Source organism: Rhodnius prolixus, unplaced genomic scaffold, assembly GCF_049639745.1.
Source record: "Rhodnius prolixus isolate KJV_2025 unplaced genomic scaffold, Rpr scaffold_5, whole genome shotgun sequence".
NCBI classification, from domain to species: Eukaryota; Metazoa; Arthropoda; class Insecta; order Hemiptera; family Reduviidae; genus Rhodnius; species Rhodnius prolixus.
This window is the reverse complement of record NW_027411624.1, coordinates 17,772,914-17,790,075: the sequence shown is the minus strand read 5'-3', so window position 1 is coordinate 17,790,075 and position 17,162 is coordinate 17,772,914. Positions and strand designations below refer to the sequence as shown.

The window sequence follows — 17,162 nt, the reverse complement described above, 5'->3', positions numbered from 1 at the left end:
AAAGAAATGAAAAAAAAAAGTTACGTTGTAAAGTCGAAATTCATATTAAAGGCCAGCTGATGAGTGTCAAGAAAAGTTAGAAAGTACTTCAATAAAACTTCTATTTATAAAGTGATGCAGGTAAAAAAGTTAAAGAAAACTTCAAATAAGGGGTAAAAACTAAGAATTCATAAAACCATTTGGGAAACTCATTAACTTTTTTTAAAAAATCATAGACCAATGCACAATTTGATGGTGAAAAAAATTTCATGGGTTGAAATTATTCACATGAAGTGAATTAAAAGAAAAAGAAAAAAGAATATATATTTTTTTGAAAATAGCATTTATTTGGCAATCAATCAATTGGTAAACTGAGTCCAACTCAGTGAATACAAATAAACTCTTGCACTTAAAAATTATTTCTTTCTATAACTTGTTTATAACTTGAAACAAAAAAAAAAATTACTTTTATTAACTTAACATAATCCAGCCACCATAGATTGAAACAAGTAATAAATCGAATATTATTCGTTCGTTATAACAAATAATTCCGTTAATAGAACATATTTTACATACTGTTTCATTAAGGAAAGAAAATATGAATAACAGAAAAGAATTTTAAAACGGATACTTCCATTAAAATATGGTGGCGTTAATTGAAAAAAAAAAAAAAAATCACCAGTTTACCTATGCTATTTGCCTTTTTTAAAATATAAATTGTTGTTTTAAATATATAATTTAAGCAATAAAATTAAGAAATAATACAAAATAGATATGATTACTGCTTTTTATGACTAGGTCACTGCAAAAAAAATAGGAATTATACACAAATTAACTAAAATTGTGGCAAACAAAATTTTTTTTTTTTCTTTTTTTTTTAGTGTTTCATATAAATATTTCTGAGCATTCTTGCATATAATTCATTTGTACTAAAATCTAAACACTATTTTACTTTTATTTTAAGACAGCGGGGAAAAGTATCCTATTTTATTTTTATTAAAAAATAAAAATAAAAAAACAAATTCAAAAATTTGGTCCAAAATTAGGTTTACTGAAACTTCTTTAGGGTACTGTTAACAAAACTTTGAAAATGCTAAAAAAAAAAAAGTACACAAAAATTATGTCCATAATTTCTTTTTTTAATTTGTATAAATTCACTTAACTAATAACTTAACGCTTTTTCTATTCGAGTGATTACAAATATTAACAACACAATTTATCTCAATGCAAGTTAATAAATGCACCTTTTATACATGCATTATATATAAAAAGGGAAAGACTTTTAACTTTTTTTTTTTTTAAACTCCTTTTAGTGTATAATTTATATAAACATTGCTATCACAATATTAACAGAAAGATCACTCTGTTGCATTCTTCATTTTCTTACTTTTTCTTCATTTACTCACTATCAAAAATGTGAATATTTTTATTTCGTTATAATTATATAAATTATTTTATATAATCAAGGAGCACTGGGCAATAGTCTCTTTACATTTTTATATAATATAGTAATTGCACTTGCTCACTATCAAACAGTTGCTCCAATATCACTCTGATAACGTTTAGTGAGGTAAGATGCAGCAGCAGTCATTTGTGCTAAAGATCTCTGCAAGCCATATAGATGCCTCCTAAATGTTGCTTCTACAGTTCTAGTATAAGTAGCCTTATTAGTGAGCATCGCAGTCGTCTCTGTTTCGCCATCTATGCCTGAATCATTCTCATTACCTGAAGAAGAACTAGCATCACTATCTGTATCACTAAGTGCCGCCGATTGTGTTGAAGTTACAGATGTAGTTGATGGCCGTCTTACGTGGGTTTTATGATGATGAACAGATGATGTAGTATTACTTGATGGCCCAATAGTAATCTCACTCAAACTACAACATGGCGGTTCTTCATCTAAATTATCTGCACAGGACATGTTCACACCCCACAATAGCTCATTTTTAACACAATTAACCATTGTGTAGAGGCCATAGAGATCTGTGGATGATGCCAGGCCAGCTGTATCACCAGTATCTCCAGCTTCTAAGTCCATTAGACGCGATGGAACTAATATGGTCTCGTCCATTTCTTGGACAGCTTCAACAAATCGTTCCATTGCTTTCATAATGCTACCACTTGAGAAAGATGCCTCCTTGTGAGGAACTACTCTTCTGACACAATGTCTGAAACAGAAAATTGATTTTTTTTTTATTTATTTTTTGTTAAAATGTGTCGAAAATAAAATTTTGGGTAAATAACATTTCAATTAATGAAAGATGCACTTTTTTTATTTTTAAATGGCGCGTCATCATCTAAAGTCATTGGTGCCCAGAGCTTTTTTCCTGTGCATTGACGGCCTTTGGACCCTTCCCTCTCGCGCTTATTACAGTTCAAACCGCCTAGTTTTACTTAATGCCACAATTACGTTCAAAATTTTTCACCACCATTATTCTAGTAAAACCTATTTGCAATAGATTAACCGACTCATTCTCACCAAGAAGATTCAGGTTTTCATGGAGGTTTGCAATAGATCTCTTCCATGTACAGGACTAAAAGATCATTCAAAAATTGCACTTCCCAATTTTTCAACTTCCAAGGTGCAATATATTTTTAAAATTGGTACTTTTATAAATACATAATACCATAAGATTCTGGAGCACTCATCACATCTTAAGTGGTTTATCAGTAAAATCCGCAGAGAAAATTGTGTAAACCTTACAAATTGTTCTCCGAAAGCCTCAGCAGATACGATAGAGAAATTAAAAAAAAAATCTAAAAAGAAACTGCCTATCTTCAGAGGGGACAAACCCCTTTTGTGGGCCTCAGTCTCAAATCATTTTAAATTAGGTGCTCAAGCTCCTCAACAATATATATTGATCAAAATCACATATATTATACATATATATTTTCCAAGTTTAGAAAAAAGTAGCTATGAGAACTGCAATATCAGATTTCCAACATTTACTTTTCTTTCTCCTTATTATCTTGAATAATATTTCCCAAAAAATGGTTTCTTAAAGTAGAATAATGGTTAATATATGAGTATAAGCGTTTATACGATGCTAACTTTAAAAAAAACAGCTTCGAGCGATTGCATTTAATTTTTGAACAATTTCACCAACAGTTTCAAATATTAATTACAATTTAGAAAAAGTTAAGGTCGACTATATATATATAAAATAAATATTCTACAGACATCATGGCCACCAATAAGTTTTTTTTAAAAAAAAGAGAAGGTCAAATATTTTTAATGGTTTCCTCGCATCTAGATGTCTCTAAATTGAAAATTATTAAATAAAATGAACAATTAAAGCGGTTGGTAACATTGTATCAAATTATACTGATTTCTTTAAACATTTTCTTTATTCACATATTAGATAGAAAAAAAAAAAATCTATAAAGAGAAAGTATGAAACAAGATCTTCAGAAGACAAACTCAGTACTTATTACCCCCACATATCGTTCCAAATGAATTGTACAAACGATAATCTAATCTCACTTAGAAAAAAAAAATTAAGGAAACAAAAAATGTAAAAATAATAACGGAAAATGATGTTAGAATGAAATTGTCTAAATTTAGGGGTTAAATTAAGAACTACCACACCCATGATTAATTCATAGAGAAATTTATTATTTTTAGCTCAAACCAAAAAATACCTAGATCAAAAATTTGAAATTATTGAAATAATCAATACAAATATATTCGCAAGAAATTTTTGTAGAGTAAAAAAGGCCACTTCGACAAAATATAAGTTTTTATGTAAGACTTCTCCTTCCTCAGCTATATTATTGCTAAATCTTAGGTAATGTTGGATATCTTAGAAGAAAGTTGTTGGGGCATTTATAAAACTTCTGGCTTATGTTAAATGAATTGTTTTAAATTTAATCAAATTAAAACACTTAATTTCAAATAAAGAAATGTATTAACAAAAATACAGCATTTTCAAAGGGATTTAAAAATAGTTGGAAGAAAACCTTTATGAAAAATTAAGTTATCCCCCTAACAGGAAATTTGTCACCAAAGAGAGGGGAAAGTTACAGACCTCAACAATAATTAGCAATTCTGAATTTATAATTGCTCAACTGAGAAAAATACATGTCAAGGTACTATTTACTGGTATATTTTTGCAGTGTAGTGTTGAAAATAGGTTCACATAAATGTTAGATCAAAAACTTTTTAATCAGCAAAAAAAATTTGACAACGGCAGTTTTATAAAAATTTTATAGATAACTGAAGAAACTATTAGACTTTAATCAGTATGTCTAAACGGTTTTATTATCATTACTTATTCGGTCACTTCGGAATCTCAAGTTTTCTTTTTCTCTGAGAATTTCGAAATTTACTACAACCGAAAAATGATAAAATGAAAAAACTAAGGTGTACAAAAGAAAAAATAGAAAATGTGGGCAATGCATTAGTTGCATAACCAACAAGCCACCCATGAGGCAAGAAACGTCCCTACCCACTTCATTTACTCTAAAGGCGGACTCAAATTTACATTTAAAAATGATAACACCAACCATGTATTACACTTTTCGAGCAAAATAGCTATTCAATTAATTGAACAAAAATGATATGTAGTTTTTATGAACCGCATCAAATCTACAATTTTGAATATATATTTGTGAAAATTAATTACCTGTTTGAATCCATGTTGGCGGAGAATTTGTCACTGAACAGACTGTTTGATTGAAAATCGTGAGTCAACATATCAGAAAAATGGACATGTTCTACTACAACAACAACCATAAAAATTATTACAATAATTGCGAGACAACTCCTCAACACAGACTGCCACCTCAGTATATCAGCTGAGAGTTAACTAGCTATCCCTACCACCATACTTATATTGGCTTACCTCCGCGCTTCTCTTCTGCGCATAGCCTTGTAATATTCGACCTGCTGCAGCTGATTTACAATTTGACATTATGATAACTGCGTTTTTTTTTTTTTTAAAGAAAAAATATATTATCGGAAATATCATCTCTCAAAACCCAGAAACTGATTACCAATATTTTGCCGAAGCTGTTGGAAATAGTTTAAATAAATTTGTACGAAGACACAGATGAGGTATAAACCACGCCCTTTCTCAAGCGGCCGTAGGTAGGTATAGCTTGATGAAAAACGCGGCTATTATTGATGTAAGAAATTTAGATAAAATTCTACATTGTACCTTTTCTGTTCCTTGTAAATATAAAATTTCCTATAACTGCTAGAAAAATAATGTATTGTTTTTTATTTTCCTTTCCAAACGAGTTTAATGATTTACTAAACTTCGTTACTAGGGAAACTGCAAAAATCTTTCAAAAAATGGTTGTTAATAACTTTATTTCATAAATTGATTTTTTTTTTTGTTGGAAATCGCTGAAAAGTTTAATTCTTGCAATCAATCAGTGAATGATTCGAGAATGAAATGACAAAACTCACCCTCCTCGGCTCTCCAGAAAACGGTTAGACTGATATTCTGCTAAAAATGCTGAAAAAACTGTTTCAATTTTTATGTGCAAATTTCATCGGATATTTTTTAGGAAATTTGAATTATTGGGTGATTAGACTTCTAGGACTTCTGAAAAAATTTATTTTAAAGGATAAATAACTATGGTTGGAACTTATAAAGAATAAGCTAATTATTTATAACTATACATGAATAACTGCAAAGTGTTTCATTCGCTTGTAGAGTTCTTTTGAATTTGTTTTTCCAACGTTAAAATAGCGAAGTGTTTAACACAGTTTAAGTGCAATGGACTGAGTTCGCAGAGAGGCAGCTGCTGAATGTAATGTAAATATATATTTAGTATGAAGTCTATCTATATGTATTTGTATTATGATAATTGTTATTGGTCGTTAAATTGATTTCCATCTACTTTCTTTCAATAACTTTAATCATTACAAATAACATAAGGTGAAAAATTTATTTTTATAAGGTAAAATCAAAATATTGTTTAATTTTACTATCACAAAATTTTATCAATCTGAATTAATGGGAATTAATTATAGTATAACTTTAATTAGTTTACGCACTTTTACTTTTATATAATATCCTTTAAAGGCATCCCATTTTCTAAGTCACTCATAGAACATGAAAATTTAAGAAAATAAATGGAAAGAATGGTTAAAAAACAAAAATGCATTATTTATTTGCTTATTATTAAATCAGACGAGCAAAACCATGCAATGTTTTGAAATATCACACTAAAAAATTGTGATAATTTGCATAAACGTTACTAATATCTTGCATATATCTTTTAAATCCTTCAAAAAAAGGAAGGTGGCAGAGCCGAAATAATAAATTATTAAATGAAAAATACATTATTGTATGTCAATTTTATTTTATATTAAAATTTCAATGTATGTAAAAAAAAAAAGGATTAGAATCTCCCTGAAAAATTTGAAAACATACCTTGAATTAAAACTATTCACTCTCTATGATAAACAGCAATAATAATTATTTTTTTAATGATCACTAATTTAAATACAAAGAATATACTTTTTTTACACAATTTCCAAAAGATAATTTGAAAAATGAATAATACAATAAAATAAATACATGTCACTATAGAGATGTTATGTCCATTAACCATTTAACAATTGATACATTTACATTTGTATTCGAAAATCGGACAATTTATTTTTAATTTAGTATCAGTGCGAAGTACTTTTCGAAAAAAAAGAATCACTATTAATAAAAATTATAAATAAAAATAGGAAACAAAATTTACAGGATAAATTTATTCAACCAATATAAAAAATATCAAGAATCTGTATAGTTCATAAAAATTAATTGTTAACTAATTAACAGTTCTGTAATTGTTTACAGTTAATTCCCTTTTTAATCTTTGAAGGTGACTAATAAAAAAAAAAAAAAAATGAATACTGAGATAAATTCTATTTCAATATTCGCTCGCTGGTGCCAGCACTGTGCAATAAATGAAACATTGGAAGATATGTTTTATTTTATTAAGTAATAAAATTTAGGAAATTTGCTAACTTTATTACTTTTAGAACAAAATTATTGACTTCTTTCCGAAGATAAATTTCTTTTAAGGAAGGTTTGGTTTAAGGAATAATTTCAATATTTTAATTATTAAGACACGATTCAGCTCACTTAGATATTTGCATAGTGATAAAGAAACAAGGCTTTCCAAGATAACTGGGGTTGGGTTAGCAACCCTAACCAAGAAAACTATATTTTTAAGAAGTAATGTGAAAAGTGAATTTGGTAAGAACAACTACCAGCTTTCTCTTACAATAGATATCTATTATTATCATTTTTATTATACCTTCGAAATTTATTATACCTTGAATCGCATAAAGTTAAATAATAATATACTATAAACACAAGTACCATTAAGTAATGTAAATAAATAATATAGTTATTATTTTATTGAGTATTCCCAGACAAAGAATAAAACTGCTCCCAAGGAAGTTGTTGAAGCAGCAATTCTTATACACTATGGTTCGAGTAATGGGCATATTCTGTTGTGCCCTCTGTTCATGTCTGTGGAATACTTTAATTTGTGAAGGAATTGGACCTACATCTTCTATAAGTGTGTGGTCATACAAATAGACGTCTGTCTTTCCCGGGAGTTCTTTTTTTTATTTTGATTGAGGAATTGAGGTAGTTTTGGTTTCTGTCCTTTTTCCATATCCCCAATTCATTTGATTTTTTCTTGAAATAAGGTTAGGAAACTGAAGATTTGAAGTCAGAGTTGAAGCCTCTTCTAGCCTAAAAGCATACCAATGTTCCATGTCCTCCAATCAATCCATGTTGTTAAACTCTAGAAATAAACATTAAAGTAAATATAGTTAGCCATAAAAATATTATAAGCAGATAAAAAACTGTAAATCAGTAAAACAAGGAGAAGTCAATGAAAATTAAAAGACAACCCAAGCCAAAATATATTTATTTATATTGATTATATAAATATATTTATATTTATATTGATGTCCTAAATGGACGGATTCTTTGAAACGTTGGTATTCATTTGTACTTCGTATGAAGCAAAATGCAAAAAGTATCTTCCAGCTTCTGTTTGATTTATTTGCAGCATTTTTCATTTGCGTTGACATTTTTTCTAAATGGGCTTCTTTTAAATTTTAAAGCGATGAAACAAAAATCTATATCGAATTATTTTCTTGATATTTTATCTTAAAGAAAAGAAAATAAGCACGCTGAAATAGATAAAACTACAGATTTTTCGGTTGAAATTACCAAATTTCTTCACCATGGAAAATTATTGAACTAGTTCGCCAACGTGAACGGAATTCTAAAATTTTCTGTTAATCTTAGGTTTAAGAATTACCTGAAACTGACTGAACTCTAGTCTAAAAACTTTCTAATCCACTTAATAAAACGAAAAATTTATTGTGATAAGGTGCAAATTCCGCAAAACAAAAATTAAATAAAAGTTTACAAATAATATCATTGGCGTTTAAAGTTTAAAACTAATTTTGGTATTTCAGAACCTCAGTGTAAATTATCATGAAAGCCACACTGTAAATTACGTTTTCAAAATTCCTTAATATTCCAAAACAAAGCATTTGAATGATATCTTAAATGTCAAATCAATATAAAGCAAACAATTTTGAAATGAAAATAATAAATTATTCACAAAGTACATTGGAAACATTTTTGGGAAAATTGCAAAAAATTGGGGAAAAAAATGTAATTCAGGGATAAGGGATAAGAACGAACCTAAATATTTTCTAAAGAGAACATAACACTTGAATTTTCATTGGAGTATCACATATACATATAGGGCTTCCGAAAAACCCTTTCTTTTTTCAAACCTATTAAAAAATGTTATTGTAGTAAAAATACCAAATTGAAGTAAAAAAAAAGGCTGCTAAAAATTAATTTAAACAATTTAAATTAATTATTTCTTTTGAAAGCTACTTCACTAAAATAGTACTAGATTAATTCAATAGAATGCGCAAGAATCTAGTATTTTCAAGTAAGACGCTAACAATATTATCAAAAGAATTTGCTTCAATTTATTAGTTTTATGAATTTAATAAATTGATATATTTTTTTTTTGTCTCTCCCTCATTGTCTCTCGGATTTTATGGCCGATTTATGTCTGTAATGTTTATATATTATTACCTTTCGGTTTAATTTCTTTAACCAATGATGTAGCTTAATTTAAATATTTCCGTACTTTGGGACTTTTTCTTATGTGATTGCAATGATTTTAATTGATTGCATCTTTCATTAATCATACAGATTTTTTACTTGGCTTTTGTCATCCATTTAGAAAAAAAAAAAACTTTACTCCACACCAAGATAACAAAACTTGACAATTCTCTTTCTCTTCATCTTCCTTCCAAACATTATTCTAACACAAAATTTATTGAAAATATATTTCTGAGAAAACCCCCAGGACATTATTTCATACTTTCATACACAACACATCAATAACAATAATGTGGTCACAGTTTTGGTACTATGGCTGTACTTAGCAGTACAACGTAGGAACCATAACAAAACTTTAAAAAGCAGAAACAAAGTAGACGTTATAGACTACTCAGGAGCTTTCTGGCTTTAAATTCTATAATCCTGACGTTTTTTTACACAACAAACTTGTCACCTCATGCTCCAAGTCTGATAATCCTCCAGTTCGTTAAAAACAAGTTCCTATCATTACCTCCTCGCTTTTCCAACATCATCCTGCAACACAAAGAGTTCTGGTTTCTCTCATCACGTTCTTTTTCTTCCGTAAAAAAAATGTTAAAGCTAAGTTAAGATAGTGTGAACTGTGACCCCGTTAATATAGAAGGTAAATAATCACCAAACATATTAAAGATAAACAAATTAATTTGTCTAATTAAAGCCAAGAGATTTGTAGAAAGAGGTCTTGTGCTTCACAAAAGATTTAAGGAGTTAAATGTGAGTTCCGAAACCGTTAAAATACCCATTCTTTTCATTGTTTTTACCATGTGTTTTTATTTATTAGAAGATAATTACTACATGTATGTACATTGCTGTAGATTTATTTTGTAGGAAGTTAGGTTTAATAAAAACATAAAAATCCATGTTAGTTTCAATGCAGATTTGTTCTTAACTAACTAAAGGTAACTTTTCTATTGAGGAAGAAATTTAAATTAAAAAAAGGAAGTAATGCTGAAGATGGAGGCTTCAACTTAATTATACTAAATACCAATTGACTTATAGGTCCTTGAACTATAACCCTTTTCCGCCCTTTAATCAACCATTTGAACTTTTAAATTGAGCCTATTCAATTTTATTTACCACCTGTTCTTTCTTTTCTTTTTTTAATTAAATGAGAAAACATTCAAGATCTTTTATTTTTTTAAACTTTCTAACATTTTATAATCATCTACCGGTATCTGATTAGAAAAATATAACTTTACTTTAGTATGCCAGGATACCATGTAGATCAATACTGGGCGGTGCATCCAAAGCTGCGTGGGCAAAAGCAATGATGTCAAAGATGTAAAGCAAACCCCTGATAAATGTTGTGAAAATAGTAAGTGGCAACTTTGTGAAAAGGTTTTTAAATAGCTTTTGTTGTAAATTACCCTTCTTGTTGATTAAAAATAAGATAATTATTGTAATTATATAAAGATGTTTATACATCGAAAAAGTACTGGAGTTGAAAAACTTTAGTTCCAAATTGTACATTGGTGTACGTCTGACTTTAATTAATTATTGAAATAAAATCTTTTCACCATTGACACGTTTCGAACAAAAAATTGAATTGAAAAAGTTTATTTACAATTTAAAAACAGTTGTACAAATTCAAAGGAGGTTTCAGGCTGCAGTGCCTATATACTCTCCTCAACGTAATTATATTATATGCAATTATATATTAAAAAAAAAAAAACTCTACATATTGTCATTGCTAGGGCTGTTCAATCGCTGCCGTGGAGGAGTCGTTAGGGAGGATGAAATGAGTTGTTAAAGTTCCTCATCAGAAGTACCACTTTACAAAACAGGTTTTTTAAAATACCTTTCTCAAAAATGGCTTTTACAATGTGCTCTAAACTTGGCATTTTTATTTCATTACACAGATCTAGAACTTTTATTATGCTCACTGCAGTAAGAAAATTCGTTTTAGATTCTGAAAAACGACTTTTTCTCCAATGATAAATTTTAGTGTATTGTACTAAAATTTTACATATTGTATTAGGTAAAAAGATTTTTTAGATTTGGTTTTATTAAGCCAATCCCTTTTTAATCAACAATCTAGTAAGATAATAAAGAAATATTTATAGTCTAGGAATGAATTCAAGGAAGTTGAAATTTTATAGAAATGTAAGAATTTGAGCCATTCGGATTTAGTACAATCAATTCATGTATAGTTTTTTTATAAGGAGTCAATTAAAAATAGATTATATTTTTAAATATTGCAAAAAGTTCGTCTAACTACTTCAGACAGTTAGATAATATAAAACGACCTCCACTGCTGTCATATTTCGCCCACTATCTCTATTCTCCTGTTTTCTACGATAAAAATGTAAAGAACTAAAATAGTTTAAAAATTATTTTTACGATATATAACGCGATACGCCTTAGTTTTTCACTAAATTTATATAATAACCAATAAGATATGAGAGATTTGGTGATGATATATAATTAATTTTTATTTTTACTTGTAATTTAAAAAAAAAATAGAGAGAAACAAATTAATTTCTGGATATTCATGTTTGAAAAGTCGTTATTTTCGTAGATTTTTAGAAAATAATTTTTTAATACATTTTAAATTAAATAATTTTAATTAATACTGCCTTCTTTATTTCTTCATTCAGAGTTGTTACAATAACCAAACAGTTATCAATAGCCCTTGAAAAAAGTTTCAAATACTTCACAAAATGGAAAATAAAGCCAAACCATGCGAAGACACTTAAGTTATTTTGTTTACACGTCGTAGGTCGGTAGTGAATAGTTTTGTTCAAATTAATTCCGTGGTGTAAGGAAGTTAAATACTTAGGGTTGGTATTAGACTCCAAATTAACTTTCACCAAACACATAAACTCAATGTGCGATAAAGCAATAGATATAAAGAGTAGTCTATTTTCTTTCTTAAACCGCAACTCTAGTATAGATTTTCTTAATAAAAAACTAATTTACTATCTTTATATCCGTCCAGTACTCTTATACGCACCCCTGTGTGGTCCAATACTTGTCGCTACATCAACTACGGGAAGTTACAAAGAGTTCAAAACAAATGCTTAAGACTAGTTGGGTCATATGTATACTGCATACATGTAGCACTTGAAGTTGCCAGCGTGTCTTCATTTATCTATAACGCTACGGAAAAATTTGTAACTTTATTTTTACACACATAGTCCCTACCCGCATGTAAGAGGTATTGTAGACTACAACTTAAGTTCATTCAGTTACAAAAAAATATAAGCATAAAAGGTTTAAGCATATCTTGCTTAACTAACTATCTTAATTAACTGTATATAGTAAGGTTTTTGTAAAGTTTTTTATGCTTTAGTATTAAGTTCGACTTATTAACCAATGTAAATATTGTGGAGAGTATAAAGGCACTGCAGCCTGAAACCTCCTTTTTATATTTGTACAACTGTTTTTAAATTGTAAATAAACTTTCAATTTCAATTTCAATTAATCTTACTTGTAAGAAGAAATTATAATTACAGTATAACATTGATTATAACGACTCTTGTGACTGTTCTCCAGAAATTTTGACCCTTCCTGTATCTACTTTATGAAAGTTAAATTTCTTGAACGAATCCGCTTTAGTCTTTACTGGATGGACTGAATAGTCTGTTGCAGGAGTTTGGACAAAAGTTAGATGCATCAAAGAAAATCATTTGACAATGACCTAAATAGATAATATAGAACTGGTATTATCGATGAAGGAAAACAGAAATGGCACCGTCCATTATCTGAGTGTAAATTGAGTTATAATGCTCATATTGGGGAACTGCACGAGGAAATGAGTTTGCTGAGTTATTTTTGATGAGTCGACTGATTAACGTAAAAAATGTTGAAAGTTTGCAATCAGAATTCTTTGCGCTCAGCCATGACCTTTGCAACTGTAAGGAAGTGCATCTCTGATGACGAAAGCCTTCAAGCATCCAAAGAGAACAGTGCGCGCGTTGTGTAAGATAAGCAAAGGTACGAGTTATTGTACACGAAATATTCTCGCACACAGGTATTCTGGTAAGTACCCTGTCTGTGCTTGACAATCAAGTATAAGCGCTTAGTGCAAGTGCTCAGTATGTTAACACGATAAGGGATCTAGTAAGAGGTGAGCGAACATCGTATACCGAAATATGAAAAATAACACTCTGTAAATGGCCGTGAAAATCTTTAATTTTTGTTTGTCTGAATCTCTGCTTAAATTGGAATTAAAAAAATTAATATAAGAAAGAATTAATTAAGTACATCAAAAGTGTTTCATCTCCATTGTTGAGTGACTCAAAAGAGACTGATAATTTCACAATCAATTTATCAATTTGTATTATCAATTATGATATATTTAAGGGTATTTTTAGATTATGTAAAATTGTTTTTGACACTAGCCCTGCACCGATTGTTACGTTTTGAAGGTGAGATAAAGAAATTAACAATACACTTATGCACGATCTATGAGAATCACCAGGTAATAATATTAAATTAGTTCTTTGACTCTTCCAACATTGACAAGGCAATAAACCCATCAATGCTAGTTACATTGTGTATGCAAATTCTTGTTTAGCAAGTACACTGAGTCAAGAGACAAATCAAAGTAGAATGCAGGCTTAAAATTGGAGCTAGCAAAGTAGCAGTGGATTTGGCTTTAGCAAAAGTCACTCATTTTAAAATCTGTAGTTTAAGCGGCAATATTTATAACACCATCGTTAATAACTAAGCCAAACTTTACATAATTTAAAACAAGCATTTAAGCGTGCCATTTGCCATTATTTAAAATATCCACTTGGTCTGTTTAGCTCTACACTAAATGTTAAATTTCCTTTGTAATTTGTAATTAAATCGCAAAATACTGGAACCATAACAAACGCATATTATTTTAACATTAATATGAAGTGTTTACTTAATGGTGTTTCACTTATCGCGATTACATTAGGTAATGAAATTTTTTTGAATCTTTCTTTTTATTTATGCAGAGTAGATTTTTTGATTGAAATGTCTCAGTTCAATTCTCTAATTAACCATATCTACTCAGACTATTACTGACATGACTCATCCCGCATGCAAGAACGCTAGTAACACTGCAATGAAAAAAAAAGCTGCAATTTTTCCAAAATATAGTGCTATCATCGCTTTGGGAGCAACGTAGCTCGTACGAAATGAACAAATCAATATGGAACTGAAAGTATCTACTAACAGGATAGCACTCACATTTCTAGAGAGCACTTGGACAAAGCACCGACTCAAACAGATAACTGACCGTCATTGGCATACTGCCTGGAAACTTGAAAAAGTTTATTTCTTCTTCAAAATCGATCTCTTTATTGAAAACTTATTAAATTAAAAAGTAGATATGATATCACTAGCATTAACTTATTTAATTTATTTTTAATTGCGTCGAAAAATTCAGTACAACTTAGTTTACAAGTAACAATCGGCGTAATAAAGTTTTTACTGTTGATTCAGCTTATCTTCTTCATTCTTCTAATAATATGATACATATTATCAAGAATATTCTTTTAACAAATACAGATGTGTGTGCCTGGTAGGTTGAAAATTTTAAAATTGATATATAATCAGTATTCATTCGACGGCACTATTCGATTTTAATCAAATAACCAGGACATCCGGGAACTTGCTTTTAAAAAGGGACTATACTGTATCAAAACGGAAATTAATTTTGAATCCTAATTATAATTATTTTCAATACAGTAAGAGAAGGTCGAGGAAAACTGCAGTTTTCTTCATGTTACAATATATTTCCAGATCTTCAATAATATTTTTAAATATTGTTTTTGAAATTTATAATTAGAAGTGATCATTGTAACGTAAATGTTAGCAGATATTTTTAAAGCAATAAATGTTTTGTTTTTTTTAAATTAAGCAATAACTCTTTTTTTTTTATAACTTCGATTCAGTTTTATTCATTATTTGATATTTACTGAGTAATTCACAAAATGATAAAGCGGTGCAAAGTATAAGTTATATAAAAATTCTTATACAAATGTTAAAGCACTCAACCAACTGTATTTGTATATTGTTGAGAACAGTGTTATACTTTTAATATTTGTTATAATTTTTGTTCTCATCTTATTAGATAATAACTTTAAACTTTAGTTATGAATGATTTGTGAAGAAATCTTGCAAGCTAAGAACTTTTAAGTCATAAAAACCTCACAACCAGAAGTTTATCTCCATATAGAATATCATTAATGAAAACAATTTTCCAAACATGCGTTCTCTCTACAATTACGTAATTATTAATACTTTATTGAAAAACTATTTTCTGATAATCTTAACTTTTTAGGGAATCTAAAGGGAGAGAAGAATATATTTTTATTTGACGCAATTTTGCGGAAGATTTTTTTTGAGGTTTCAATAGAGACTTTTAGAGGCTTCTCGGTGATGTATCAATGAGCTCAGTAACATTTTGTTTTTCAAACCTAAATGCAAAGAGGGTTAAACCTTTATTAGAAATTTCTGTTTTCAGGAAATGTAAATAAAAAAATATTTGACGTGAACACTCGCATGACTTACTCTTATGATAATTTTTTACTTTTTAAATCATATATTTTCTTCAAGTATAAAATATTTGAAAGCTCTCAGTAGTCGATGCGCCAAAAAAAAGTATATGTATATATATATATATATTTGAAATTTGAAGAAATTATTATTTGATTCCAGTCCTTAAATTGTCCCCTCAGCATTAGCTGCCTAATTCTTTAAGAATAATAAAAATCTTGATTCGTCCAATGCATATGAAATACTCTTCTCAACTAATAACATTGAAATTAGCTGTTGAACTTTGTACACTGCAACTGCAGCGCTTAGACAACATTAGACCTTTGTAACCTTATCAAAAAATCCTTTTAGTCCGCGTAATCCAATAGTAGATTAGATATTTAGGTACTCAAAGCAGTGTAAAATGGCAGAGATTTTGTTTGCTCTTATTGCTTCTTCTGACTTAATACATTTTAAAAAAATTTACTTACTTTTACTGGCATTCCCAAAGCCTATGAAATTTCTTTAGATTTGCAATTAATTCTTCACTGATCGATCCAGTAATTAAGTTTCTGACTGATATTCTCGTTTTCTGCTGCAATATTGCTGAAAAGTCTTTTACATTTTATTAGCCGTACTAAAACTGCACATTCTATTGCATAACTGGACAAGAAAACCAGATTTATTTTCATTTTCAAACATTACATTCACTTAATAAGGGTTAAAATATCTACTAGTACCTTTCTTTAGAAAATTCCAAGCATTTAAGCAACACTTTGGTATTCACCTAATTCTTCAAAAATCTCGAATATTTGACAAGATAGCATATCTTTAACATTATAGTGGAAAGAAACGTATTAAGTAACGTATCCTTTATACTAAATTGACAAAATAGTGGGAACATCTATCTTTCAGGAATCAATGCTTAGAATTCAATAAATTTAAACTTATAATTTCCATTTTTTTTCTTCAATATCATTATTATTCAATTTCTTTTGTATAAAAGAGTACTCTAACTCTTTGCTATGATGTATTTCTAAAAGCACATTCATACATTTTTTTCTTCAATATTTGGTTTATTTCAAATTTCGTTTAATTAATTTAACGTAACCTTAATTATGAAAATAGTCGGTATTGTCCCGTTGAATAACTACTTTTTTTCACATTTTGTTCAAATCAAATTAACTTACTTAACACGTATCTTCTTGCTTAAAACTTAAGTTAATCCCGACCCTAAATGAAATGATACAAAGTAAATAAATAATGAATGTAATAAATAGAAAATACTTTGTAGTAATTAAGCTATAAATAGAATGATAAGCAAATATGTAAATGCACTTTTTTGTCAACCAGCCATTGACCCAGTGCCAGTGATTTTATTAATAAATTTTCTAAAATTGGATTAAACCTTCATTCATTCATACAAAAAACAAATTTTTGTAAAATAATAATAGAACCAAGACCAGGGTTTCATACCTTTTTTTTAATGTTCATGTATATTAGGTTAAATCAATTTTCCAACTGTAATTTTAAATTGAAATATTAATGATGAATAATTGAATCTTTAATGGA

The 17,162-nt window shown here is 28.6% G+C and overlaps 1 protein-coding gene across 1 annotated transcript; it reads right to left on the bottom strand.

Moving 5' to 3' along the window:
* Positions 1-303: 303 nt before the first annotated feature.
* Positions 304-4,801, bottom strand: LOC141458982 (mid1-interacting protein 1). Its single transcript, XM_074137625.1, has 2 exons — positions 4,605-4,801; positions 304-2,147 (listed from the first exon to the last, which is right to left on the bottom strand). Exons 1-2 carry the CDS (start codon positions 4,712-4,714, stop codon positions 1,508-1,510), a joined length of 750 nt encoding a protein of 249 aa, XP_073993726.1. The 5' UTR covers positions 4,715-4,801; the 3' UTR covers positions 304-1,507.
* Between the last annotated feature and the right edge of the window lie 12,361 nt (positions 4,802-17,162).